General features: G+C 45.4%; 1 protein-coding gene across 5 annotated transcripts in view; it reads left to right on the top strand.

Annotated features, from left to right (window-relative positions):
• The first annotated feature begins 3405 nt into the window (after positions 1 to 3405).
• Positions 3406 to 26978, top strand: part of MAP7 (microtubule associated protein 7) — a 159598-nt gene continuing 136025 nt past the window's right edge. For 2 of the 5 annotated variants that reach the window (XM_045843050.1, XM_045843046.1), the window contains exon 1: positions 24977 to 25689. In XM_045843050.1, coding sequence (XP_045699006.1) covers positions 25557 to 25689 — 133 coding nt within the window. In that variant the 5' untranslated portion in view covers positions 24977 to 25556. Of the gene's footprint in view, positions 3549 to 24976; positions 25690 to 26978 lie in introns of those variants that run through there. The other 3 variants (XM_045843048.1, XM_045843052.1, XM_045843047.1) reach the window with 3 other exon arrangements.

The raw sequence follows: 26978 nt of genomic DNA, 5'->3' as shown, positions 1-26978 counted from the left end.
GAAGAGACAAATTTATAATTACAAGTCATACCTCGTCTATGTGAGAGGCTGGGTGAGGGGTATGCCCAGGAGGCCCCGGAGGGGCTCAGGGGACAAGCTTGCTGTAAGCCTGGGCAGGTGGAACAGGCTCCACTGAGGAGGGCGGCCTCCCCACCCCCCGGGCCTTAAAGGGCAAGAATTGCCGAGTCCGTCAGAACCTGGGAAGTCAGTCAGGGCACAGAGCACCAGGAACAAAGACAGAAAGCAGGGATTTGCAAAGTTCTAGAGAAAGTGAACAATTTTTATATTACATTAACTCAAAAATGTTGACACATTTTAACTCATATTTGGCTGGAAATAAGAGTTGGAAAGATGGAAAGTGGGAAATAGAATAGAGCTCCTTGTGATTGGGAGGTGGCCGGGGAGTATATTTAATTACACAGAAATGGGGACTTAAGGTTTTTGAGCAAGGGATGTATGTGTAAAGTAGTGGCGTGTGAGAAAATTAATCTGGTACCACTGTGTTGGGTAAATAAGAGGGAACAGAAATTGCACAGAGCAGTTCAGATGGTGTTTTAGATATGAAGGAGAGGCCCTGGCTAGTGTGGTTCAGTGGATTGAGCACCAGCCTGTCAACCAAAGGGTCACTGGTTCGATTCTCATTCAGGGCACGTGCCTGGATTGCAAGCCAAGTCAGGTCCCCAGTAGCAGATGTTCGAGAGACAACCACACATTGATGCTTCTCTCCTCTCTCCTTCCCTTCTCTCTAAAAATAAATAAATAAAGTACTTTTTTAAAAAATATGAAGGAGGGTCTAGTAGGAGAGCAATAGGAATTGAGAGGATAAGATTAAAACAATTAATTGACAAGATTTGAGAACCATGATTTGGGCAATGATGATGGGAGGAAAGGCTAGGTGTTGAGTTTATGTAAGAGAAGAATTCAAAACTAGGCAAGTTTCGGAGGGAGCTGGCTTGGGACACGATGAATTAACGGCAGGATGAATCAATGATAGAAATGTGTAGAGACAGACCATTGAGGACTTACTGGCAGAAGTCAGGCCTGAGGCCAACAGTACATATTTTTTTGGATCTAGGGGTCAACCTGGATGGAGATAATAGTAAATGAGAGTTCTAGAAGATAAAAAAGTTGTGGCCTAAAATTTGGGGAGGAAGAAAGTTTTGGGATGGTTTTCATTTGAGAAGGAGAAATTTAAGTCAGTGAAGGAGAAAAGGACTGACCACAGAGAAATTAGAAAAACAGGTCAAAAGGAAAATCAGAGGAGGGAGTGCTACAGAAAATCTAGGAGAATGATAGATGAAAAACTAGTAATAGATCATTTGATTTCGTGCCCTGGAAAGTTTTTTATAGCTAGGCAAGAGAGACTACAGCTGGTTGAACAAAGACCGTAAGACAATAATGGTACCAGAGTCCACACGTTTATTACCTTTGGTGAACACAATAGACAAGACTTGGGAGGATAGGGAGTCGAGGGAAGAAACTTTTCAGAATCCAGGAGTCCTGGATGCATGTGGTGGGGTGGAGTCCCTGAATGGAGAGGCATTTGCGGAGCAGGGAGAAGAAAGGATGAGGTTTCAAAGGAGGCAGGAGGGGAGCAGATGGCTGTAGGAGGTCCCGCTTCCCCCTCTGGGAAGAACTGTGATGAATCGGAGAGATTTTGAGAGGAATGTCGGAGCTCAGGACAGATGGCTTCCGTGTTCTAAGTAAAGTACAACACAAAGTACAACACAGTACAATGTGACGGTGCATGACATTTAACAGATGTCACCCGTTCCTGCATTTTCAGTCCATGCTGTTACGGACACCACATTAAATTTGGAACACATAGGCTGTACACACCCTAAAGGCAGGATATCGGTGTGTCTCTTACTGCACTTATTTCTGTGCAGCTGGCAACAGACTAAAACATAAGTTGGCAAAAGAATGGGAGAAGGGGTAAGCACACACCAAAAACAGAAACACGCACACAGAAAAATAAACACCAGTAAGTCAATTTTTTGAGGGGGAAGTCCAAGACAGTCCTCATTGGTTTGCTTAAGTAGGTAGTCAATCAGCCAATCACTTCCCTTTTCCAAGCTCTTCCAGAGTTCACCTCTCTAAATTCAGCTAAAAGAGTCTTTCTGATGTTCACAGTAAAGTGTCTTAAACTCTGGCAACTTAATGTAGCAAAAAATACCTACACTTGGGCCCAAGCTAAGGTTTAAAACTACCTCCCCCAATCTGGTGCTTTATTTTTATTGATTAGAAGTCTAATAAGTGTGATTTGAATGTGATCAGTTTGCCTAAAACATTGGAAATGGCACTAAGGGAAAATCCCTAAAATAGCCAAGTGTCTCTCAGTCAAGACTTCTACCTAGCCAGCCAGTGAGCCAGCAAACCAAATAAAAACAGTCCACTCCTGGGCTCAGAATGGCAGGTGTTTCATGAAAGGATGGTGTGAATAGTCACCTTAAATCCAACACTTCTCAGGCACTCTTAGGCACTCTTGGGCACTCAGCGGATTCTGCCGGAGTCCTTGAGCGGGTTTGAAACTGCCGAGAGCTTGCTGGTTACGTTCAGCCAACCTGGCCTGTGGGAGTGAGTGCATTTCTGTTGTTTCTTATGTTTCCATTCATGCAGGCTAAATTTCTTCCCTCAACATTTTGTTGCTGATTCTTTGCTTGTCTGTTGGATTACAAATGGTTATCTCTTCAACTTCCTTTCTTTAAAGAGAGAGAGAGAAAAGGGAGGGAGGGAGAGAGAGTGGGAGGGAAAGAAATTGCCTATTGCCTCCCACCCCCCCCCCCCATTCTTCCTGAATAAGCTGGAAGTCACAAGGTAGTCACTAATGGGGAACCGAGAATAAGAAAAGTCACATCATTAGGCACAAGTTTCACTAACTCGTGTGCCCTGGGGCTCATTAGTTACAGGAGCCTGATGAAAAGATTTGTCACCAGCAATGGCGTCCTAAAAAGCAGAGACCAGATACCAGCTTGGAATCCCGCCTGCGTACTTCGGCTTTACACGTGGCATCACACTCCTTTTGCACTGTCACCTTGAACTTCAGAACTGACCTGACTGCTTCAGAGTTTATAGTGGAACAGAGCGTCCTGATGTCCTTGTCTCACCGGGGCTCATTTTCTGCCCTCCCCGGTCCCCGGCCCTGGAGTCACCAAGCGTCGCCGACCCTACTCCAGACCTCCAGGAGTGGAGAGTGGTCTGCGGCGGTGTCCAGAAGCTTCTCCCGGCCCAAAAGCCTGACTCTGCCGGAAGCTCTCGCGGCCGAGACCCAGCGGCGTCAGTAGGAGCGCCTGCCACGCCGCACCTGCCCGCTAGAGGGCGCGCCAGGACCCAGGCCGCCCGGGCTCGCCCGCGCTCGCACCCTCCTCCCTCCCGGGACCGCGCTCACCTGTCTGGGCAGAGGGCCCCAGAGGCGGGGGCCGGAGGGAGCAAAGCTGAGGAAGAGGGCGGAGCGGCTCTCCGGACGCGTCATCCGAACACCATGGCGGAGCTAGGAGCTGGCGGCAGCAGCCACAGGGGCGGCGATGGCGCTGTGCTGAGCGAAAGAGGTGACTGCGCGGCGGGGGCAGGCAGAGGTCCCGCGGGCGCGGGCGGGGGGCGGCAAAACGGGTTGGTGGGCTTGCGCAGGACGCCGGCGATACCCTCCCCGGCCGGCGGGGCCGCAGCCCGAAGCGGCGGGCGCCGAGCTCTGCGCACCGGGCTCGGAGCGCGCAGTCCCTGGGCTCTACGCCTCCGCCCGGCCCGGCGATGCTCGAACGCCGCGGGTCCGGGTTCCGATCGTCCCTTCGCGCTCCACCTGGACTTTTCCACAACAGGTGGAAACGCGCCAGGGAGCGCAGGAGGGGGGAGGAAATGGAGAAACACTGGCCGCTTCCCTCCCACCTGCCGAGTTGAATGGGGAAATCGTATCCCCCAAACCAAACAACCAGCCGGAAAGTTCTTGGCCAGGTGCGGCTGGTAGGATTCTCCATTTCTGGACACCACCTCCCGCCCTCTGAGCTCATCAAGGTTTTTGTGTTGAGGTCCCTGGTGGCGCAGATGGGCGCGGGGGTCGCGCCGCGATCGGTGCCCGCCCTCCGCCCCGGTTGGGACCCATTTCCGAGGAAGACTGGGGCCAGAAGTGCTCAGAGATTCACTGACTTGAAGGGTCCTCTGGGTTCATGTTTTAAGTCCCTGCACCAAACCAGGGTAGGAACGGGTGGCTCAGCTCACGGTTCTGTGTTGAGGACCCCCTCGACCCCACACACCCACCAGAGCCACATTCAGGGACCGGCGCTCAAGTCTCCGAGAAGTGGAGTCTCCCCCGCACTCCACATCTTATACGTGGACGATTGTTTCCGCTCGTGATAGGTTTTTCTTGAGAAAGTGTCTTGGAAATCTGCCCCTCTCTCCTAGTCCCCTTTTCTTTTATTCTGTTCTTGGCTGGTAAACTCGAGTACCTCCTCACACGTGGGATAGGGGCAGCGAGGCAGTTTCTTATTTTTAAAAGAAATGCAAATTGCAGACTCCCCAATTGCGATGCATTTTCTGCTCACGTACCCACACAATCGGAAACAGTTGTTTCCTAAATGTAAGACTCACCTCCCCATCCTCTCCCAAAAGAGGTATTATTGATTTAGATGGCATGCTTATTTTAATGTGAAAGGTCCAGAAAAGCCGTAACAGTATTCGCAAATTATGTATCTGCTCTGCTAGGAAGAGTTGGGGCACTTACAGTCTAATGACTTAATCCCTCCTGCCAAATTACCGGAGGTTAAATCTGACAAAGTGTCTTGAACTTGTTTACGTTGAAGTCATGCTACTTTCTGTAGAGTGGTTTATTTTGTCTTCACGTGTTTGAAAGATTGGTCGACCATTATTTTGGTTTGGGGTGGGGAACGGGTGGCTAAGTGGAGATGCCTGTGTAATTGCGTTAGAGAACTTGACCAGCTGGGTGCCCCGGGTTAGGCTCACCCAAGCGAGGGCAACAGGAGGGCAGCCTCCTCGTTGTGTGTATAGATGATCTCATGCCTGCCAGACCGGTGTGGCTCAGGTGGTTGGAGCGGCCTCCCATAAACCGGAAGGTCGCGGTTCAATTCCTGGTCAGGGCACCTGCCCAGGTTGTAGGTTTGGTCCCCGGGGCGGGTATGAATGAGAGGCGACCCGTCGCTGTTTCTCTGGCATATCAATGTTTCTCTGCCCCTCTCCCTCCTTTCCCTTCTCTCTAAAAAGCAGTGAAAAAAAAATGTCCTCAGGTAAGGAGTAAAAAATAATTAATTCCATGCCTAATCCCCACAGAGTAACTGCTTCTGAAACAAAATTGTTCAAGTTACTTAATTCACAGCACTTGTTTAACAAACAACAACAGCAACAACAAACACTTTTCAGAATCTGCCCATGAACAACTTACTGATGTAAGTGAACTCCAGGCTAGCCTATTCAGTGCCTGGGCATGTTAACTAAGGTTTATAGCAGTTAATATAAATTATCAGCCCCATGGCTGCCAGTGAAATATTTTCTTTTATAAAGATAGGAATTTAATTGGCTGCCATCTCCTTCAGAGAAAACAGGTGTTTCACATCCTTCTCTGGACACTTCAATTTCCAAGGGACAGATTTTATATATGGTCTTTTGAATAATTGTACTTTATAATGTAACTCAGCTTATTTCTGGCCCCCATCTTTTTTTTTTTGAGCCCTTGGTTACTATTAATGTTTTTAGAGCTCAGAAGCACCTGTGTGAGCAGATATGACAAAGAAAGAACAAAGGTGAAAATATATTTTTAAAACTCTGGGTAGCAGTATTTTGAGCAAACAAGTGCAGATTGCCTGGCTTTTAACAGCTTGTTTTCCATATATTTAAATCATGTGACTTATACCTGAACTTCAGGTATACATGTGACTTTATATATGTGACTTCAGTGTATGTTATTTGTACAGATATGTGTCACATTTTACACATCCAAATGCTGCAAGTGTGTGGTTGTTGTTTTTTTTTTAATAATCACAGGTTTGCATAGAGGTGGGGTTTTTATGGGGACGGGGAGAGGGGACCTCTGAGTTTTATCACAGTCAAGACAAGAAAATTGCCATCTTGAATGGCAACATTTATTGAGGGATTTATTTTTATTCCCTTTTTAAATCTGGGTCTTATGAAGTAGAGTCCATTCTTAAATTTCTTAGTTTTTGTGACCCTGTGCAAAGACTGGTTTAATTTTAGAGCAATTTATATTAGGATCTCAGTTAATTATCAAAATGAAACCTGGAATGTGTTCATAATTACACACATATGTATATGCGTGTATCGAAGATGGGTTGAAAATGAGAGGTATGCTGCCTGTAAAATCAGATTTGTTATGAATTTTGAAAGGCATTACATAAGTTGAACATTTTAAAAACCATATTTCTATCAGCATATATTTATCTTCAACTCAAAGGTAGTAAACTAATATGCCTTGTGGTGAAATATTTTTTCTCAAGGATGAACAGTTCTTTCAAGTATATTCTTCAATAGCCAAAGCTAAGCAAGAACTGAAAAAAAAAAGAGTTGGAAACAGGTTTCAGTTTCACCACTAGAGGACGTCCTTTTCAGGTTATTGTTTTGAGTAGTCCCATTGATGGAGATTCACAGCACTAGCTCTGCCCGAGCCTTGTATATTTAATTTTATGCTCATGCCCAGCACCTGTGGAAAGTGAGTGTACAGAGGTAATTTCCCAATTTGATAGCTTATTTTTATAAAGCCTACTGAATTAAGACCAAATTTAAATCTGCTTTTGACTAATTTGAGAGAAGACCTATTCATGCACAGGAATAGTTAATACCTCTAATCTGTGCATTTTGTCGATATTCCTTTGAGGGAAATGACTTAGTACCTGGGTCTGGGCTTTATCTCCCTTTAGCAAACTGTGTGGTAGAAAAACATGGGCTCTCTTTATGCTTTTGGTCGTGACCTTTCACTGAATTTTCCCAAATTAAAAAGTGATCTTTAAGGTCTCACTCAGCTCTAAGGGTCTACAAATATTTGCACATAGAAATTGTAAGAGGCTTAGACTACAACTTGGTGTTAAATGTGTCCCTTTTGAAAGTCAGGTCCCAAAGCTAGTGGGAAGCCTAGATAGCTTTTTCCCATTGTTTATGGCCAGCTCTTACCTTTAAATACTGCTAAGCAGGAGGGAAGTGTTATTGGACTAGGCAGTTGTACTTAGGACCATGCATTTATTTGATGTCATTAGTCAGGCATGTGTGTGAAATACTAGTTTACTTTGACATGTTCTCTAAAAATGAATTCTAACATCCTTGCCATGTGGTGCATGAAAAATAATCATTTGAAAGGAGTTATTTTTTAAAAAAAATTCTTCTTGTTACATTGATGTAAGAATTGGAAATACCGAAGCTTTTGACTAATTTAACCAAGAACCACATACCGTCTATATGTTTAGTGTTATGGTGGGTAGAAGATTGACCAAGACACGATCCTTGGATTTAGCAAGGAAAGCAAAACCCACAGACAAGTGATTGCAGGCTGTGAGGAGTTCATTGAAGAAAGAATTACTTCTAGCCGCAGTCATTCATCCGGAAGGACACACTGGGTATAATAATAATAATTCATTTAATTTAAAAAATGGGTAAATGCTATGTGAAGATGAATGGAGGCCAGAGAGAGAAATGAAGGTGCTGATGTGGGAAAGCACAAGATTCTGGTCCCACTGACTCACGTGAGGCCCAACATGAGAGGGTTCTCGGGGACCCATTAGGAAGGAAGGTGCATTGAGGCCAAATTGTGGAGTGGCTGGAGGTCAACCTGCTACGAAGTTCGCACATGATTCTGTGTGCAGGGAGGTCCTACTGAAGATTCTTCAGAATCATATATCTTGATTAAAACATGATTGATTAGGTAATTCTGTGCCCATGAATCTTGAAAGCTTGAGTGCAAGGTCTGTCGGAGGAGCTCAGCTGTGCCTTTAATGAATGCATAGTCCCTCCATTTAGGAAGGTGCTTCTCTTCCATTGATTTCCTGCTGCTTTGGGAAGAGTAGTGTTGGGGTGGTGAGACCGCATGTGGGACATCTTCGTAGCCCGGCAGATCAGCCATAAATCTCTGGAGATGAAGGACGTGATGGATATTCTACCCAGGAGGCCCTCATTGTGAAGTGACAGGGTGGACTAGAGGATGGATTATAAGAAGGAAGAGGTGAGCAACACACAGACCAAGTTTGAGGTTCCTGCAGAAGTCTAGGCAGGCACTGGGCCTGCTCTACCGCATGGCCATGGAAATGGGAGAGGAACTATTAATTCAAGATGCTACAGAGGCATGTGTCAAAGGATGCAGATAAAAAGGTGACATGCAAGATTATCCTCCCGATTTGAGTTTTGCTCGTTGGTTTGCTCATTGGGGAAAATATTCATGAGGAGGACCTGATTTTGGTGGGAGACATAGAAAAATCTCTGCTTTAAACATGGAAATTTGAAGTACAAGAGAGACATGTAGGAAGAAGTGTCTAATGGGCATGAAGGAGAAGAGTACAGTTTGGGACTTTGGTGTTCATTCCATAAGGGAATCGTGATTGAAGCTGTGAGAGCAAGGAGAACTTAAAATAAAAACTACAAAGGGTGAGACAGCATTTAGAGTACAGGAGGTGAAAGAGCCAGCCAAGAAGGTGGGCAGAGAAGCCGGAAAGATAGGAAGGGCGTAACTGAGCCAATGCCATGCCTGCCACGGGAGAGGGGCAAAGAGGTGGAGGATTCAAGGAGTGAGGAGCAGGAGGGAAAAGCCATCGGTATGGTGACCAGATAGTCACTGACCACCTCCGGAAGAGGAAGTTCAGTTGTTGGTTCAAGAGTGGGGCATGGACCAGATTTTAAGGGACTAGTAGATGAGCTGTTGACAAGTAAAGATAGCCAACTTAAAAGACACCCCCTAAAGTTTGCCAGTTGAAAGGGAAAAATTCAAATCCTTGAATAGGCAGGAGGACTTTTCTCTTTTTAGAATTTACTTATTAATTTGCGTGAAAGAAGTTCACTGGTGTTCCAGGTACACAGGTCATCGAGTTGCGTTGAATGTGTAGTCAGGTAACCGCCACTATAACCATGGCCCAGAAGGGTCTCACCCCACAAAGGTCCTTTGTGCTGCCACTTTGGACCTGCTCCCCTCCTACCCCTAGCAACTGCTGATCTGTTCACCAACCTTTTGGTTTTGCCTTTTCCAGAATGTCATAAAAATGTAACCAGCCCTGGCTGATGTGGCTGATGGTTGGTGCATTGTTCCGTAGACTGAAAGTTTGCAGGTTCGATCCCTGGTCAGGTCACGTGCATACAGGAAGGCAGCCAATTGATGTTTCTCTCTCACATCAGTGTCTCTCTCCCTCTCTCTCTGTCTGTCTCCATCTCACCCCTCCACTCTCTCTAAAAGCAATGAAAAAGTGTCCTCAGGTGAGGATTAAGAAAAATGGAACCATACTCTGTGTAACATTTTAAGCCTGAATTTTTTTCACTTAGCATAATGCATTGAGATTCAAAGGTGCTGTTTCAGCAGATGTTTACTGAGGAGTAGTCTGCCGTTGCACTGGAGCACCACTGCTTGTTAACCCATCCACCTGTTGAGGGACATTGAATTATTTCTGGGATTTGGTGATTATGAGTAATGCTGCTATAAAATATTTACATAGAGGGTTTTCTCATTTACCTAAGGAAATACATAGGAGTAGAATTTCTGGCTCTTATAAGTGTGTGTCTTAAAGAAATGGCCGAACTGTTTCCAGAGTGGCTGTACAGTTCTGCATTCCTGCAAGCTACGGATGTGAGTTCTACTTAACTCTGCATTCTTGCCAACATTCAATGTTGTTAGGGCTGTTTTAATTTTCTCTCTCTCTCTCTCTCTTTTTTTGCCATTTCACCAGGTTTTCTGAGTAAAGCAATACAAAGACATCAGAGTGAAAGAGTGGCCTTCTGGGTGCTGAAGGGTGATGCCCCCTTGTGTTAGAAAAACCTGTGAAGGTAGCGTTGCATCCGAGCACAGGCATAGTGTGGAATTTTGATCTGGCTCTAAGATCATCAGCTTCTTTATTCTCCTTTGCCATAGTATTTCTTAGTTCCTGTGGAGTCTGCGTCTGAAGTTGTCGGGGACAGAAGGGCCGCTATACATACAGCACATCGATGCCAGTCCAAGTTCCCTCCTCTCCCTGCAGTCTGTCGTCTCGTCCCTTGAGACACGGCTTTCCAGAGTTTGCAGCTAACATTTCTTTTCCATTGCAAAGCTGGAACTATTGGTCAGATAGCTTGTTTTATGGTCCTGAACGTTAACCCCTTGTTGACGGAATGTATATTGTCAAACTGAACAGTCAATACCAGTTCTCAGTTTCTGAGGTGACTGGCAAGTGCTGCGTGCCAGCCTTGATTACTCTGTCATTGGGCATTTGATCACTGAGCGTGGTCTGAGGTTCTACGTGATAAATGTATATGGGATTTAGACTTATTGTTTCCTAGAAAATTCAGTTTCAACTTTTGTCTAGCTCTTCAGCCCGTGGGTGCCCTTGCCTCTTTAATGTCTCAGCTCTCACAGTCCTCTGAGTTATAGCTATTCACAGACTTAAGTGGCATTGGATAGGTTTTCTCTGCTCATTAAATACTATTCTCCTTAGTATTTTTTTTTTACTTTAAGAAATAGCCAGTTAAGAAATAATCTATTAAAATTTTTTTATTAGGTGCCACTTTAAATCTTGATTTAAAGAGTAATATGTAGCCCTGGCTGGCGTAGCTCAGTGGATTGAGTGCGGGCTGGGAACCAAAGTGTCCCAGGTTCAATTCCCAGCCAGGGTACATTCCTGGGTTGCAGGCCATAACCCCCAGCAACCGCACATTGATGTTTTTCTCTCTCTCGCTAGCTCTTTCTCTCTCTCTTTCTCTCTATCTCCCTCCCTACCCTCTCTAAAAATAAATAAATAAAATCTTAAAAAAAAATAAAGAGTAATATGTTTCTCAGAGCAAGAACTCTTTGCCTTCAACACTCTCATCCTGGAAGCTCCTACAGAAATAGTTGGGAAAGAACTGTGAGAAAATGCCAGCAACTGACACGCTTGACCAGGGAACCCAGATAAATGCAGGGACGCAAAACCGGGCAGAAAGGAAGCTGAGAAAACGCATCTGGTACGTGGGAACTGGGCTTTGCAAGTGTTATTAGTAAAGTTGTGTGTATTTAACTTTAGTGTGTTGAGATTTGGAGTATGTTAAAACTTCTTCGGTGACTTTCCTTTTTGATGCTATGAATGAAAACCTATTTGGAGTTGGCTTTCTGGTAAAGAGAACCATCCTTTACTGTGGCATAATTTCCCTCGCATAAAATTTGTGTCCCTGGTACTGTGTTGGAAGTAGAAAAGTTCCTGTGCTAGGACAAATTGAAATTCCAAGGTGAAATTCTAGGAAGAACCCCTATGTTTAGGGCTCTCACTCCCTTACACAAAGGCCATCCAGGTGGCAGGAACGTGGATAGTACCTGGCTGCGGCAGAAACACCTGGCTACTTCTTAAGATTTTTATCCAGGCTCCTGCTTCTCAGAAGCTCCTGACCTGACCCTGTGGTATGGCAGACACTCCAAACAGGACCTGGCTGCCTGCTTCCTGCATTCCAACGGAACTGGTTTCTATTCGTGGTAGATGCTCTGAATTAACCACAGCCCTGGTGGGTACGTTTAAATATAGCTCACTCCTTGGGCATCAGGTGAAGTTGTTGAAATGATTATTGCGCTCCTGTGATAGAGTGTCATTGGTTCTCAATCTTGGCAGTGAGTTAAAAAAAATCACCTGGGGAATTTTTCGATGTCTGGATGCCCAGGCTGCTCTCCAGGGAGTTATCTGAGGCTCTCTGGGGGAGGGAGCCAGGTGGCTGTAGTTTTTTAAACTCCCCAGGTGGTTCCATTTTGCCATTGAGGTTGAGAACTCCTGGGTTAGATCCATTTCCTATTTAGTGCTCTCCCATTTGACCTTCTCAGTGGGTCTGATTTGGAGGTGTCAAGTGTACCTTACTCATAGAAATCACCTGGACAGTCCTAACAGCTGCTGCCCTCGATCCAATGTGTTTATGGAGCCTATATCTTATTTTACTCCCAATAATTTTTGAATGAAATATAGCTGTGGATATGAGTATGCATATAGCTGTGGATATGAGTATGTGGGTATGAGTAATTCAGGTACGTACTTACACATTTTTATGTAAAAAAATGTGTGCAGTTAGACAAAATGTGTTGTTAGCTTTCTTTTTGTCTGCTTTGCTTAGCTGCCACACGGCCTTCCTCTCCTTCCTTCCCTTCAAAACAAGGACAGGTCAACTTCGAGTAGATAAGTTTTTTTGTAGAAAATTGTATTCTTTTCCCAGAGATTTTCATGGGGACCCACGAGTTCTTATCACCAGCTCCCTGCCTCTGCAACCAGCACTGGTTTCCTCAGCCTGTCCGTAAATGCGTGGCCCAGAATGACCTTCTCCTTGATGTCCTCCCCTTCCGGCGCACCCCCTGATCTGGCACCAGCCCCCGTCGGCTTAATCTGTCCTCCACTTTGTTTTCTTCTCCTCATCAGAAATTCCTCTTCAATGACTCAGTCCAGTAACTTCTGCTCTTTTCACTTTGCGTTTTTGCTCAGCAGTATTATTCTCTTTTTTGGCTGTGGATCTCACCTCAAATTCATCCCTCTGGCTCTACATGTCAGAACTTCCAGAGGCACTTCTGAGTTGCATCCGTGCGTGCTGGCGAGGTTCGCACTGCCGTGGGTTGTGATTTGAACCTCTTTCGGGGAGGGCTCCCCTTCGGCAGGAGTGGGTCCCTGTTTTCCTTTCTCCCTGGAGCTGGTAAACCCAGGACCAACATGAAAAGGGCAGTGGGGGATGCGGAATGGGACTGGCCCTAAGGAAGAGAAAGAATATCTTTGATTTTTTTCCCCCTCGAGATTACACTGAAACTAAGCATGTGAGAGGCCGTGTGGTTGTGGGCTCAGATGGACTCCCCGGTCGGTCAGGCACAGCGCTCCACCGGGACTTGGTCCTGGGGCTCCGGCTGCCGGGGCTCCCCCACTCTCTGCCTGAGGGGTCTGGGGCAAGTTGCTTGAGCACTGTCTTCCTGGGTCTCTGCCTTTTTGAACAGGGACAGCCGTAATACCGCCACGGGCTCGCTGTGAGGACTGAGCGAGCTAATCATGCCTGTGAGGTACTCAGAGCAGGGCCTGGCACGGCGTAAGCGCGGAGCAGTGGTGTCACCACTGTGGCCGTGGTTATTAAGGACTGGAACCACCTCACTGGGAACATACGGGCCTACCCTGGCGAATTTCTATTTATAATCATAAACTCTCCATAATGAGCGAATCAGAGTATAAGGCTGATTCAGGCCCGATCGCACGGGTGAAATCACACTGCCACGGACTTGGCCCGGGCGGAGGCAGCCTCGTCCCAGCACACTGGCTGGTGCTGTTCACCTGTCAGAATGCACACACTGTTCCAGGAGAAGGTTGCCACATGCTGCTGGCCTGTGAGATGCTTAGACTGCGTTGTGATGGAGTGGGACCCCCATGCCAGCCTATCGTGACTTATTTTTCTTTGAGTTCTGTGGTGGTACTCAAGAGTGCTTTTTATTACTATACCATAGTTCCAAATTTTAAGTTCCTTTCTAAAATATTATTGCTATACGATGATTGCACTTTAAGTCATAAGGGTGGGTTTGCACACCCTCTAAACCACAGAGTTGGACGACATCCCAGTCCCCCTTTGAGTTTAAACCCATCACTGTCACTTCACCGAATACTTTTCTCTACAAAGAAATTAGAGGAAGCATTTACCCTTGCACGACGTTCATGAGAAGCAAGCAGTTGGGATTTCTTCGAACAAAGTACAGAAATGGAAGAGGAAACGTCGGGAAGCATCTAATTTGTCAGTCACAGATTCTAGAAGAGACTTTCTCGGACCCCAGGGGCTCGATTACAAGGCCCGTGCTGCATTTGCGTGTGTGGTGTCCACGAGAGGTTTTTCTCTGCGGGAAAATAACATCTTGTTCATTTTTTAATTTAGATTTTTATCTTTTAAAAAATTTAATGACTTAGTAAATCTTAAAATATATCACTTCCTTGGGTGGGTCCTGGTTTTGATGCTCTGAGTGATGCCCGCAGATTTTCTGTGTGTGTACAATGGACACTAGGGTCATGGGTTAAACAAGTATGTCTTACACCGCCCTTAAACTATTAAAATTATATTGTTCTTCAATAAAAATTTACTATTAAAAATAAGACGGTATTATTATATATTAATACACTTCACACTAGAATAGACCCCAATTTTTCTTTTGCAACACTGGCTTTGTACTTCCCACCATCCCTGTGACGATGCACTCTTGTGTGTAAGGAGGTTGTATATCCAGCTGCTTCGTAAGTGACTCTGCAGAAGACCCAGTATCAGGAACTAAAAGCAGACAGGGCTCTACAATAGGAAAAATAGCAATGAAATAATTGAGAATTATGGGGGTGTGGGGGTGGAACTATTTTTAGTCTAGGAGACCTGCGAGAGGGCCTGTGCCTTTGAATGAGAAAGCCCCACAATCTCACCTTGCAGGGAAGAGCACCAGTTAGATGTTCCAGATGCAGTCGCTGGTGGCCCAGCTGTACCTGAAGTGGTCAGCCTTGAGAGTGTCCTTCCATTTTTATAACTGATCAGGTCTGACATTGGCTTGCTTGCTACTCACTGAAAAAATCATGGAAAAAAACGGTCCAGTTTAGAAATGCACAGCACCACTCTAAAACATATACGCGATCAGAGCCACATAGCATCGCGAAAGCGTCGGAGGGTTCGGCAGGGCTCCCGTGAGAGAGCGCCAGCCTTCGAGGTTTTGGGGGAAAGGAGGAGCACAGGATGCCAGAGGGAGGCACAGAGGGCCATTCTAAACCTGGTGCCTGGTTCACACATAGGCCTTCAGCTTCCCTTAAAATATTAAAATTTATATCACTTTTCAGTAAAAATGATTATTAAAATTAAGATAGTACTATATATGGATTCATTTTTAAAGAGATTTTATTTATTTATTTATAGCAAAGGGAAGGGAAGGAGAAGAAAGAGATAAATATTGATGTGTGAGAGACACATCGATTGGTTGCCTCTTGCGCACCCCCAACTGGGAACCTGGCCTGCAACCCACGCATGTGCCCTGACTGGGAATAGAACTGGCGACCTTTTGGTTTGTAGGCCAGTGCTCGACTGACTGAGCCATACCAGCCAGGTATATATGAAAACATTTAACACTAAAATAAACCCAGGTGGATGGAGTTCAGACACCTGTTTGTGAAGTGTTCAATGACTTTTTGCTTTACAAATCACACTGTTGTTTTCTATCATAGACGAACCTATCAGGAAACATGTTCATGGAACAATTTGCAATTTATTTAAAACACACATCTTTTGATTATATAAACCTCCCTCTTTTTGTTGGTAAACAGAGGACAAGGACAACGTCTTTTTCCAGTGAGCTGGACAAAGCCTGTATCTGGGCTCTAAAGGGGCATGGGTGCTGCTTGTCTTGGGGGTTTCAGGACAAGTCTCTTCCTTTGTGCCCATGTGCATACAGGAACCAGGCAGTACTGGTGGCTGTTGCTGGTGGAAATCAGGCTCTTTCATGAGATGGCTCTTTCTTTTCGGAAGAAAAGCATTTCGCAGACCCATATGGGAGATGTGGTCTTGTGGTAAGGTATGTTCAAGTGGAAGGATGTCCCTGTGTCCCATCTCTGTCCATTTGCCATGGAAAAAGTCCAACCACATCATCAGAAAGGCCAGAACAAAGGCCAGTGTCCATAGTTTCTGCTTCATATTAAAGCTTAATCTTTTGGAGTCCACAGGTGGCTGATAAACTGTCTCAGTCCCTATCTTGGTAGCTTAGCTTGTTCCTGGCTGCTCTGGTGGTGGAGTCCACGTGGCTGCCAGCCACTGGGCTGCCTAAGCCACGTGGCTATGGAAAGAGAATGTACAAATGGTGGGGGGCGTCAGTGAGCAGGGTGGGAATAGGGTGGGAAAGAGAGGGAGAGCTGCTTTGTTTCCCTGGGATTATATGAGCTTGGGTTTGAATGGACTGGGTGCTTTTTCAAAATAACCAAGCCACTTCCTAAGCTTTTGTGGGTTTATGATAGATCTGCCCCTAGTTGGATTGACAGGCCTCAATGGTCAAGCACCTCCCCCTGCACCCCCCAACAGTCCAGTACCAGAGGGCACACAGTGCTCCTGGGGAGATTTCCTGTGCTTCTAGGATTAAGTCTCAGCAGCTGTCCCCCGGAGTGTGTGCATGAGTCTGTAAATGGTAGAGCATCCTGGCTAGGCAATCAGAGTTTTGCTCCCCAGTTTATTAAATTCAATGTCTAATCCCCTTTGCTTCCTTTCTTATTAATAATTAGCTAACTATCTATGTAACACTATCTCCAGAAAAAAAAATTGAGAGGGAGGAAGGAAGGGAGAGATTTCTATTATGATTTTGATATCTTCACTGCAATATTGCATGTGTCTGGAACAGCCATTTTAAAAAATAACACATCAAAGATTTTAGCGCCTTTAACAGTGGAAGTGTGAAATGGTCCATTTGTGTGGTGGTTTAGAAAGTTTGCAAGAAGGCTCCTTTGTGATTATAATTCGTCTTCCGTTGCTTGTCGAAAGTTCACATGAGTTTTAAGGCAGGGGTTTAAAATTTAAAACGTGGATATGAAAGGTGAAAGGGTCTTAGAGATGACGTTTGGGGTGCCCTCAGTATGCTTTTCAACCTCCTTCGTCCTTCTGAGATGTTATTTCTGTCTGTGTAGCGCCCCCTACAGTCTCAGCGGCCCGCGGTCAGGCAGGACTGAAACAAGATGTCTTTATCAAAAGCATAGTGGATCTCCAGTTCCTGGAAATTAATGCTTCCTATCTTTTTAAAAAGCAATTATTGGTGCGTTAGGGATTTTTGTCTTAGCAGTTGCAAATTTCAAAAGCTTCTGGGCTTATTATTTAGTCCGAAGTATATTTGTCTCTTTTCTGTGTAATTTTGCGGCTCTGGGTGTTCTGGTTGGTTGCTGACAATTACAGTGAATACGCTAATCCTTTCAGTGTGGGCTTTCACTGAATGAAAATCACCAAGCCTCAAACTTACTCACTGTGGTTATATAATTTGGCGTTTCTGTCAGGCACTTCTTTCCTCTACGTTGATTTCAGAACTATGTCGGCAGAGAATTGTATAATTTTTTTTTTTGTCAGCATTGGCTTTAGCTGACAAATCAACTAATCAGTATATGAAGTTGTGTACCTCACACATTAATACACACTTTATTTTGTCGTGAACAACATGTCTTATTCCACGCCCACCCCCATCCACGATCTACATACTTTAGTTTCTTCTCATTGAGTCGGGTTGCTCCCTGACAACAAGGAAGAGCTTTTATTATCTTTTTACATCCTCGGATCTGTGCTTTCTAAATCATTTAATGTTGAGACCACTGGACTGCTCGTTTTTTATCATGATCAAAAGGATTTATTTGATAATGCTTTGAGGCTGACCTGTATTGGATTCTCAGTTAGAGATCACTAGTGAAAACAAAGGGAGATTAATTTACTAGGTCCATTCTGCCCTATCCTAAACTCAGTTTATGGACATTATTTTAATAGAGCATTGCCATACTGGGCTGTGATTTGAGTAAATCGTATTTGGGGAAGACTGTGATCACTGACACGCAGACCTCAGGTTTTCGAATGGCATGCTTGTATCTGCAGCATGTTGATCTCAGCATGGGAATGGGGTGTCTTCACTGCTCTGGAGTCACTGGCTGTGACGGTTAATTTTATGTCAGCTTGGCTAGGGCACAGTGTCGGTTTTTCAGTCAAACGCTAGTCTAGGTGTTGCTATAAAGGTATTTTGCAGATGAGATTAACACTTCCAGAGTTTAAGTAAAGGAGATTACCCTTGGCCTTCAGAGCAATAACTGAGGTTTCCTGTCAAAGGAGTTTCAGCCTGCTGGCCTTCCCTTCACATTTTGGACTCACTTGCCTCCATGGTTGCAACAGCCATTATTCCTCACTATAAATCCCTGTGTGTGTGTGTGTACACACATATTGTATATATGACACTCATATATATAATGTATATGCTATATGTTTCTCCAGAGAAACAGAACAACAACAAAAAAAACCTGTTGGAGAACCTTAACTAAAACATTGACCCTCAGAAAATCAAGGGTTTACCCCCCGGATTATGAAAAAAATGTTTTAATTACGTTTTAACAGATAAAATGTTAATTTAATTTAATTTTAAGTAGACACGGAGGATATGAAACCTTTCTAAACTGAAAAAGTTTTTTATTGGTGTCAGTCTAATTTCAGGGAGTTTTAGGAGAAAAAAAATTGGGAAGAGCAGCCAAGTGTCAAAGGACAGGACCGGGGAAGAGTCTCAGCACGCTCCAAAGCCCGGCGTTCCCCACCCGTCCAGTCCCTTGCTGGCCTGGAGACTTGGGGCTGTCCCTCTCCCTGACGTGCCCACAAAGTGATACACTGAGTTGGTTTACTTTCCTTAATGCTGCTTTTCACCCACAGACCTTTCGATGTCATCTCTTGAGTAATGGAGACATAGTGATCCACCCATAAAAAAGTGGTGTTGTTGAGGGAAAACCTGTAGCTTATTCACCTTTTTCTCGCCTTCCCAAGAGTTTTTCACGTAGTTGGTTTCCATTCCGGTACAGGTGGGTGCAGCAGTCAGAGTGCAGCTCTCTTCCAGCAGAACCCCCAGTGAGGCTGCGGTTGTTTGTTCCTCAGCTTTAAGTCTGAAACCTCTGGGGGGCATCACTCGAATGGGTAAAACAATACAACAGAGCTGCCTTCAACTGAAGCCCTGTGAGGCCTTGAGGAAGTGCAGAGGGACAGTGACAGCAGCGGGGAGGGGCTGTCTGAATCTCTCTGGGGCCTGTTTTCTCTCTGCCTGCCTGACTGTTTTGTCCTGGATCTATAGCTCCAGTTTCCATTTTCATCAGGTCGTGGAATCACAAGACCGGAAGGGACTAGAGATCCAAAACTCCAGCCCGTATACAGGGCATTTATCCGACATACTGTCCCAGATCTGTGTGTGTGCACGGCCGTCCTCGGGGATGGAGAGCACAGCCTGTCACATCCTGGTAACTTCCAGTCACCAGGCCTGGGTCTGTCGCCAGAACTGCATGGAAAGTAGAAATCCTCCCATACATTAACCATTGATTCAGGGGGTTTTTTTCCCCTTCAGAGTCTTATCTTTTCTCCAGAGGAAAATGTCTCTCCTTTCCAATGATCTTCCCGTGTTATGGCCTAGATAGAATCTTGGTACGTCCTAAGTTGCTCAGTCTGAATGTGTTCTAATTTGTCATCCATCTGAAATACCCAGCTCAGACAATGTGATCTGAGGAGCAGAAACGACAGAAGGCCTGTCCCCCTTCTTCAGCGTGCTGGACCTCTGCTGATACCGCCCGTGGTGCTATCAGGGTTTTTACTGCCTCGTCACACCGACGAAGTGCAGGGAGCTCGCTGCCCAAGGGCCCTCCTTCCTTGCGTCTGCTGAAGGTCGGGTGCATCTTCATGTCGTGCCTGTCCAGTTGTACTTTTTGAATGTAAGAAGAGGTGTCCGTACATATCTCCACTAAATTAATCTTTTTAGCTACAGACCATTCTTTCGATCTGTTCAGATCATTTTGGACCTGATGCTGGCTATCTCGCAGCTTTGTTTAGTCTACAGACATAAGGCCCTTGCTCTCAACTAAATCCGTAATGAGGACATTAACCACCTGTCCTTTCCATCGCCCATTTCTCCGGCTTCTACCTGGACTGTTGCAGGAATTTGGAATCCATGATCAGCCCTGACATAAGCCTTCCACACTGCCAGGGGAGCCCGTTAAAAACAAACATGAGTGGTTCTTGTCCTCTTGCCTTTGCCATCTATCATCCCCTTGGCCACCTGGATAAAGCAGTTAGGCAACTGGCTTTTCTTTCTCAAGTCTTACTCCTTCTCCCTTGCAACCCATCCTCTGCCAGCTGCCAGGCTGGATCACACACGCAGTCACCCACTCCCCAGAAGGGCTCCCCTTGCTTTGTGTAGCGGGAGAGCAGCGTATGATTTGGCTGCTGCCTCCCCTCCGATGTCATCCCCAAAGCACCTTATTTTGCATCCTCGACATGTTTGTATGACTCCTACAGCAAGACAAGGTTCTTATGGTTTGTTTGTTTGTTTGTTTGTTTGTTAGTCTTTCTAATGGTGTGGCTCAAAATAAAATTAAACACATAACTGCTCACAGACCAAAGATCAATTAGGTAACTTTTAGAAACACAGTCCTGGATATCTGTCTGATTATTCTGTTGAACTCGGCAATTGATTTTTTTTTTTGCTTCATTTTGAATGTATACAATTGGATTTATTACCTAATAAGGGTGTTACTCTTAGAGAAGAGGACTCAGGAGACACATAACAACCTTTGTCAGTTCAGAAGTTAACCCAGTATTATCAATGAGAATAATGAACAGGAGGGCCTACAGGCATTCTAATGTATGTTACTGGGCTAAAGTTTAATGTGGTGTTTTTAAATATTTGCAGCTTAGCTACTGACACTTAATGTTTAGAAAAGGGTTTTAAAGAAGCCTTGGTTAGGGTCCACACCTTTCACGCAGACGAACTCAACCGCAGGGTTTAAAATATGTTCGTGGTGGAGCAGACATGGGAAAATGGACTCCGCCGGCACCGCGAAGGGCGCGCCACGCAGCAGAGATTTATAGAAATGTTATAAAAGGCACGGCAGGGACCTGGCGCTTCTTCGTTGATGGCATGTCACCGCTACAGTAGTGTTTACCGTTTTTCTTATATGCCTGTTAGCAAAAGGTGGTAAAATGAAGATCAAAGCAAAGCTTTCTGTTTATTTTCTTTTCAAAGGGTCAGTCGTTCTTTGTGCACTATTTCTTTGTCCAGCAGCCCATTGGAGGCTCCGCATAATACTTTAAGATGGCAGAACGTGGTGCTTTTATTGACACAGAAGCCGTCAGGAAGTGGCACCATTCTGGGACACCCTTCAACTTCAAGAATGGGGACGCCAGCCAGCCAGCTGGGACCCTTTTTGTTCTCCAAGGGTTGTTTGATTCCTCGTCAGCCTGTCCTGGCTTTGTCATTTTCAAACCATATTAGGGTTGTTGTTTTTTTTTTTTTATTAAGTTGCATTAAAATGTGGATTTCAAAAACTCCTGCTGGAAGCCAATGGCAACTTACCTCAGGGAGGTGCATTAAATATTTAAAAGATTGCTGGAGTCCAGTCATTTTGAAGACTTAATCATCTCTAATGTAGCAATGTGGAAAAGTGTTTTGGCATTTCTGGGCCGCCTGACAAGTGATTAACTTACATGTATCAGGAACTGTAATTTACAGTGCCTGGCCATTCAGTGCAGCAGAAATAATTCCTATTTCCAACTAGAGCCCTCAGTTAGTGCAAATCGGCTCTTTCTCATTTCACTAATGTTTTTGCAAAGCTCACTAGGCTTTTTGGAGGGGGGTGGGAATCTAGCTATGCTTCTCACTGGGTAAGCAGATTTCTCCGTGCGAGAGGATGTTCTTGGATTCGCTCATGGGCTATGCTATCTTCCAATTTTATTGTCACAACATAAGAGCTTAGGAAGCATAAACTGTGGACAGAAGCCTGAAGGAGCGTGTGTGTGCGCACGTGTGTTTAGTCATTTCCGTAACATTGTGCCAGCGAGGCCCCAGTCATGAGCTGACTTCCCAGCCAATCAGCAAGTGTGACCCTGTTCTGTGTTCACCCACCTCAAGGGGTTGGAGCTGGGCCAGAGGTACCAGCAGCCGGGTAGACGGGGCAGACGTAAATTCATTGTGTGCTGAGGGAGTGGGGCTGGGGGCGGCAGGGCGGGGTGGGAACAGCAGCTGTCCAAGGGCCTGTCGGCCTGTTTCATTTATGCTGGTGAAAAGGACTGCCGTTTTCTCCTATGACAGTGGGTACATTTTGTGATTCCACTGCAAACATTCTTTTCTCTGTATAAAGCCAATCTAAGTTGTAACATCTGTCCTGCACTAGGCAGTGCCTCCTTTCTCACAAGTTTGTTCAACGTCTCTAATAATACATTATTTATTATTTTCACAATGTAAACAAAACAATTGCAAAACCTAATTGACTCTAATTGACGGGTGGCAGTCTACACCCGTCAGTTCCCATGGGGACTGAAGTAAGGATCTGTATCTGCAGGTGACATGCAGGGTCAGCTGTACCACATTGAGCCAAAAACGCTGTGAGGAGCCGAAGATTCCCAGTGCTATTTCTTTTACTTCTGGGGGTGTTTAAAGTTAAGACTGCACTGTCCACCTTTCCATACTTGCTTTTGTTTTGGGTCAGTGTACAAAAGGGAGAAGACCGTAAGCCCCATGCCCCTACAGGGGTCACGCCCCAATATTCCTGGAATTAACTAATGTTTAGCCCCTATAACCATTAAAGACTGAGTTTGAGCATTTGTGAAACTGATCTCTGATGTATTTATGTGTCATAAATAAAGTGAAAAGTATGTACTTCATGGGTAAGGGGGGACTCCTCCCTTTATTATGACTGTTTGATCTTGAATGTTTGCTTCCCGGTGACTGGCCGCAGCTGTGGCTGGGACTCGCCTCGTGGGCGCCGGAGCCAGAGTTGACAGGGCTGCTGGACGGGAGCCACTAGGCTTCCGAGAAGATGGGCCTGGGGTTAGTCTTGACTCAGTGACTTAACTGGCTGTGTGGCTATAGCCTTTTCGAGCCTCAGCTTCCTGATTGTAGCTGATGAAGGTAACACATCTGATGTACCCAGCACAGCATCTGAAATAAGGTTGAACACGTCCCGGGTGATGGGCCATTATTAAATTCCTTAACTTGACCCCACGCTGCTTCATGGGTTGTACGATGGTGGTGCTTTTGTGTCAAGATTGAACCCAGGTCCATCTTCCAAAACATAATTGTGACTGTACATACACATGTATGTGTACATACATGTGTGTGAGTGTGTGTTACTAATGTGAATCCTCGCCTGATTCTCTGGAAGTAAATAGGAGAAGGAAACTAAAGTGGCTTTGAAAATATTTTCATTTCACAAGTATGTATGTGTATAATATTGACCTCTGTTTATTGCTCATCCAATTAAAGAAAAATAATAAATTAAAAAATCATGTTTAACTCAGGAAAAGGGTGAGTTAACCAAACAGAGAATTAGGGAAGCACGTTAACCAACTGGCAGCCACTGCTTATTTCTTGCACAATGTTCCAAGATCTGGAACATTGGAGGCACGGAGTCTCCCTTTCCTTCCCTCTCCACCTCTGGCCTTTTCTGTAGAAGCCGGAGAGTGGGGTCTAGGATTCTAAACTGTGCCGGCCAAACATTTGTCCTCAGGGGAAGCGCGGGACTAGGGAGAAGCAGCTCTAAACCTTCACTGTAGACCTGCTGCCAGCCAACATGGACCTGGGCGAGGAGTTTTGCTTCTCGGGCCTCTGTTTCCTTACGTGTGAAATAATACCGGCTGGGAAGCTTTCTCACACCCATTCAGCTCTAAAACTCTCTTCTATTTCACCGTGGGTCTCTATGTCATGCATTAATGTGACTTTAAATGAATTCCATGCATTTAAATGTCCTGCATTTAATGTCCTGAAATGTCCTGCATTTCTCCAAGCCACAGATCTAAATGCATGTTAATTTAATTAAATGCCCAGCCTTTGGAGGGAAAGAATTTTTTTTGAAAGTATGTGTTTGCTAACCATTTAGCACACTGGCAGCATTGGGCTTGGCAATATGAATACTAGATAAAAAAATAGAAGTATTCCTAGAAGGAGCTGATAGCTGACCTGGGAACACCTGGAAAATAATTACAGACGAACATGGACTCGTTGCAACAAACATGTTATAAACGATCATAAAAGGAGCTGATATTTATTAAGGACTTCTTACAGCTAGCACTAGACTCATTTAATCCTCACTCCTAATCCAAGAAGGTAAAGGATGGCATCACCCCAATATTACAGAGAAAACAAGAGGCTCCAAGAGGAAAGTGAGTTGTTCCCAGTTACTCTTTCAAGCAAAGGGTTTAGAGAGGATACTTTACTTGCCCCAAGAGTCCCGAAGTAAGAGAGTAGTTTGGGGTTGGGAGGATTGTTTTGGACTTTCTAAACAGACTTGAATTTGATTAAAAGGCAAAAGGGAAAAAAAGGCAACAAAAATTATTTTCCGAATTTTTCAGTTGGAATCTTCTCATGTCATTTATTGTCAATTTAACTTTTTTCATACGCAGTGTAAATTTTAGGCAGCCTAGCAATGAAGAGTTTTAGAGTGAGAAAGCTTTTATTTCAGAAGAAAACAATAATCACGTGATTGTGTGCTTTGGAGAAAACAGTCCAGCAAAAGGGCTCGAATTGGGTCAAGTGTTGAGGGTGGCTCAGCACTGCTGGTGGTGACTTCCCCAAAGCAGCGGGGCTGGGGATGTCTGCTGTGGCTGTTTTTTCTTCCTTTGGAGAACGGTAGTGTCTCATTGGTGCCTGCTTGCCTCATAGGAGGGGTATTCTAACTTGTGATCTCTGAGAGCAGGCACAGTCCTCCCCCTTTCTGCCTTCACTGCTTGCCCTCGGGACAGGTGTGACCAGACCTGTGTTTATGGAATCTGGGATTGTAAGAATGTCAGGAAACCTGGGGTGTGTCACTGAGTATGAAGTGGGCTCTGGAGGTACCAGCATGCCTTCCTTCATCCAGCGACTTGCAAACATTGGTAGCACAGAAAATCTGGCCCCTAGAAGAAGAAAAAGCCTTCTAGCCTTGAGCCCCTTTCTCCCTGCTGGGGAGTCTGCTGCTGCTTGTGCAAACAAAACTACGTTTCTCCTCCCATCCTGCTGCTCCTGCTGCCAAGGGGAAGAGAGGGAGCTGCCCAGCAGACCGGCTGCCTCGCCTCACGCGGCCACTCCTCTGCTGGTGAGTTCCTCCCGGAGCAGCATCCAGGCAGCCACTGCTTCTCTTCTCGGCAGAAGCCGGGGGACATGGAGCCGCTCCCAGCCCTCCTTGATTAGGATATGTCAGGGTTGTCAGGGCAACTGTTAATGGCAGCGGACCATATTTTCCCCTCTGTGCTGTGTGCTGAGTATTTTGCTGTGCGGCAGCAGGAAGAGGATTGGGAAAAAGTGCTGCAGCAGGAGGGAGAAGCTGGGATCTGATTGAACGGGTTAGGCAGTGGACGGAGCCACCTGAACCTGCGTGTCCTTAACAGGGCTTTTCTGCAAGGGTGTGTGTGTGTGTGTGTGTGTGTGTGTGTGTGTGACAGAGAGAGAGAGAGAGCCTGCACATGTGTCTGTGGGGAGTAAGTGGGAGGGGGCTTCTTGAGGAGGGGGTTGCTGCTAGGTGAGGGGGAACGGCAGGGCCTCAGTTGCCAAGTGGCTGGTAGTATCCGTCAGCTGTCTGCACACTGTTTACCCATAGGGGATCTATTACAAGTGCTCAAATGAACCGGCAGCTTAGAAACTAGCGGCTTCCTGGGAGCTGCAATTACATAAGCATATATATTTAATATAATAATAATTAAAAACAAGTAGCAGCGGTATGCCTGGATCAGCTACAGCTCTCCGACCAGAGAGACTGAAGAAGACCAATGCAAGGCCAATTCCCCTTGGTTTATTCACCATTAATGAGGAAGATGAACAGCAAAAGAATGGAAATTCCAGAAGACCGAAAGGTATGCACTAGCTCTCCCCTTTGGTCAGAGCCAGCCCATTTTCCCACGCCGCTTACAGCGCGTTTCTCAAACTGTGCTCGCTTCTCAAACTGTGCTCGCGGTGCCTGCTGCGTGGAGTACTTGCGACCTCCTGGCCCCGTTCGTGGTGGTGTACACACTCCGGGGCTGCGTGTGCATGAACGTGGAAGAGGTTTTGCAGATTTGGTAGCTTTCAGGTCAGCTGGGTTTCTGACCTAAGCTACTTTCTTGGCTTGAAGAGCTTTAATTTTCATATACTCACTTAAACAGCTGCCAAGGACTCGGTCCTCTGCAGGAGGAGGGGACATGAGTCATCAAGGTTTAAATGAACCTCTCCCCACCTTCTTAGGCACATCAGGTGATCTCTGTTTAATGAGGTGAGTTTCTCCTTGAAAGGGGTGAGTTAGGTAAAGTGGCCAAAGACTGCAGCCTTTCCCTGGGCAGAGGGTCAAGATGTTACTCCTTTTCCACTCTGAAATGCCAAGAGCGTGGAGAGGAGGAAAACAAACAATGAGTATGACTGTAAAGGGCAAAGCTTCAGAACGGGCGGGGACCACGAGGTTTTATCACTTCTGATAACTCTGCCACCGAACACCACAGAGAGGTTCGAATGTGCTGGGTCCAGAAAGGAGAGGTCTGCTTCTTGGGCTGTTCTTTCATAGTGGTGAGGTGGAGCAGCAGCTTGCCTGGCTTCTCCGGTCCCCCGGTACTGCATCATCTTCAGCTTCGTCTCGTACCCACCCAGGCAGTAATTGTTAGAGACGGCAACATCATGCATTTTTGAAGAAGGGCTTAAAGGCTTGCATTTTAAGTTTTCCAGTATCCAGATGCTTGCATCCCCCTCCCCAGAATATATATAAGCTGTTCTCTTAAGTTTGTAGGTTATGTTTTGTTGTTTCCATGTGCTGATTACATTTTAGCTTGCATTCAAATTGTTCCGTCACTTAGATACCAGATTTCTCTCTGTGTGGTACAGAGCGGTAGCGTGGCAGAGGAGCAAGCAAACATTGAAGCAATGACAGAATGAATGTTTGACTAGAACCCAGTGTCTGAAAGCCAGTGGACTATTGGCTTTCTTTTTCCTGGTTCTTGACAGAATCTTAGTTTGCTTTTATTAAATATAATTGAAACTGTGTACTTTAAATCCAAAAGTATATGTTTGCATCCTTTTAATAAAGAATGTATACTGGGGAGTTTTAATACGTAGAACCATACTACTGCAGTTGATCTTTGCTTTACTTTGAGACAAAGCTTCGATCTGAGGACCAAAT

The sequence above is a fragment of the Phyllostomus hastatus genome, unplaced genomic scaffold (genome assembly GCF_019186645.2).
Source record: "Phyllostomus hastatus isolate PE091 unplaced genomic scaffold, TTU_PhHast_1.1 phas_contig_40, whole genome shotgun sequence".
NCBI lineage: Eukaryota > Metazoa > Chordata > Mammalia > Chiroptera > Phyllostomidae > Phyllostomus > Phyllostomus hastatus.
Note: the sequence above shows the minus strand (reverse complement) of the source record. Positions and strands in the feature narration are given on the sequence as shown.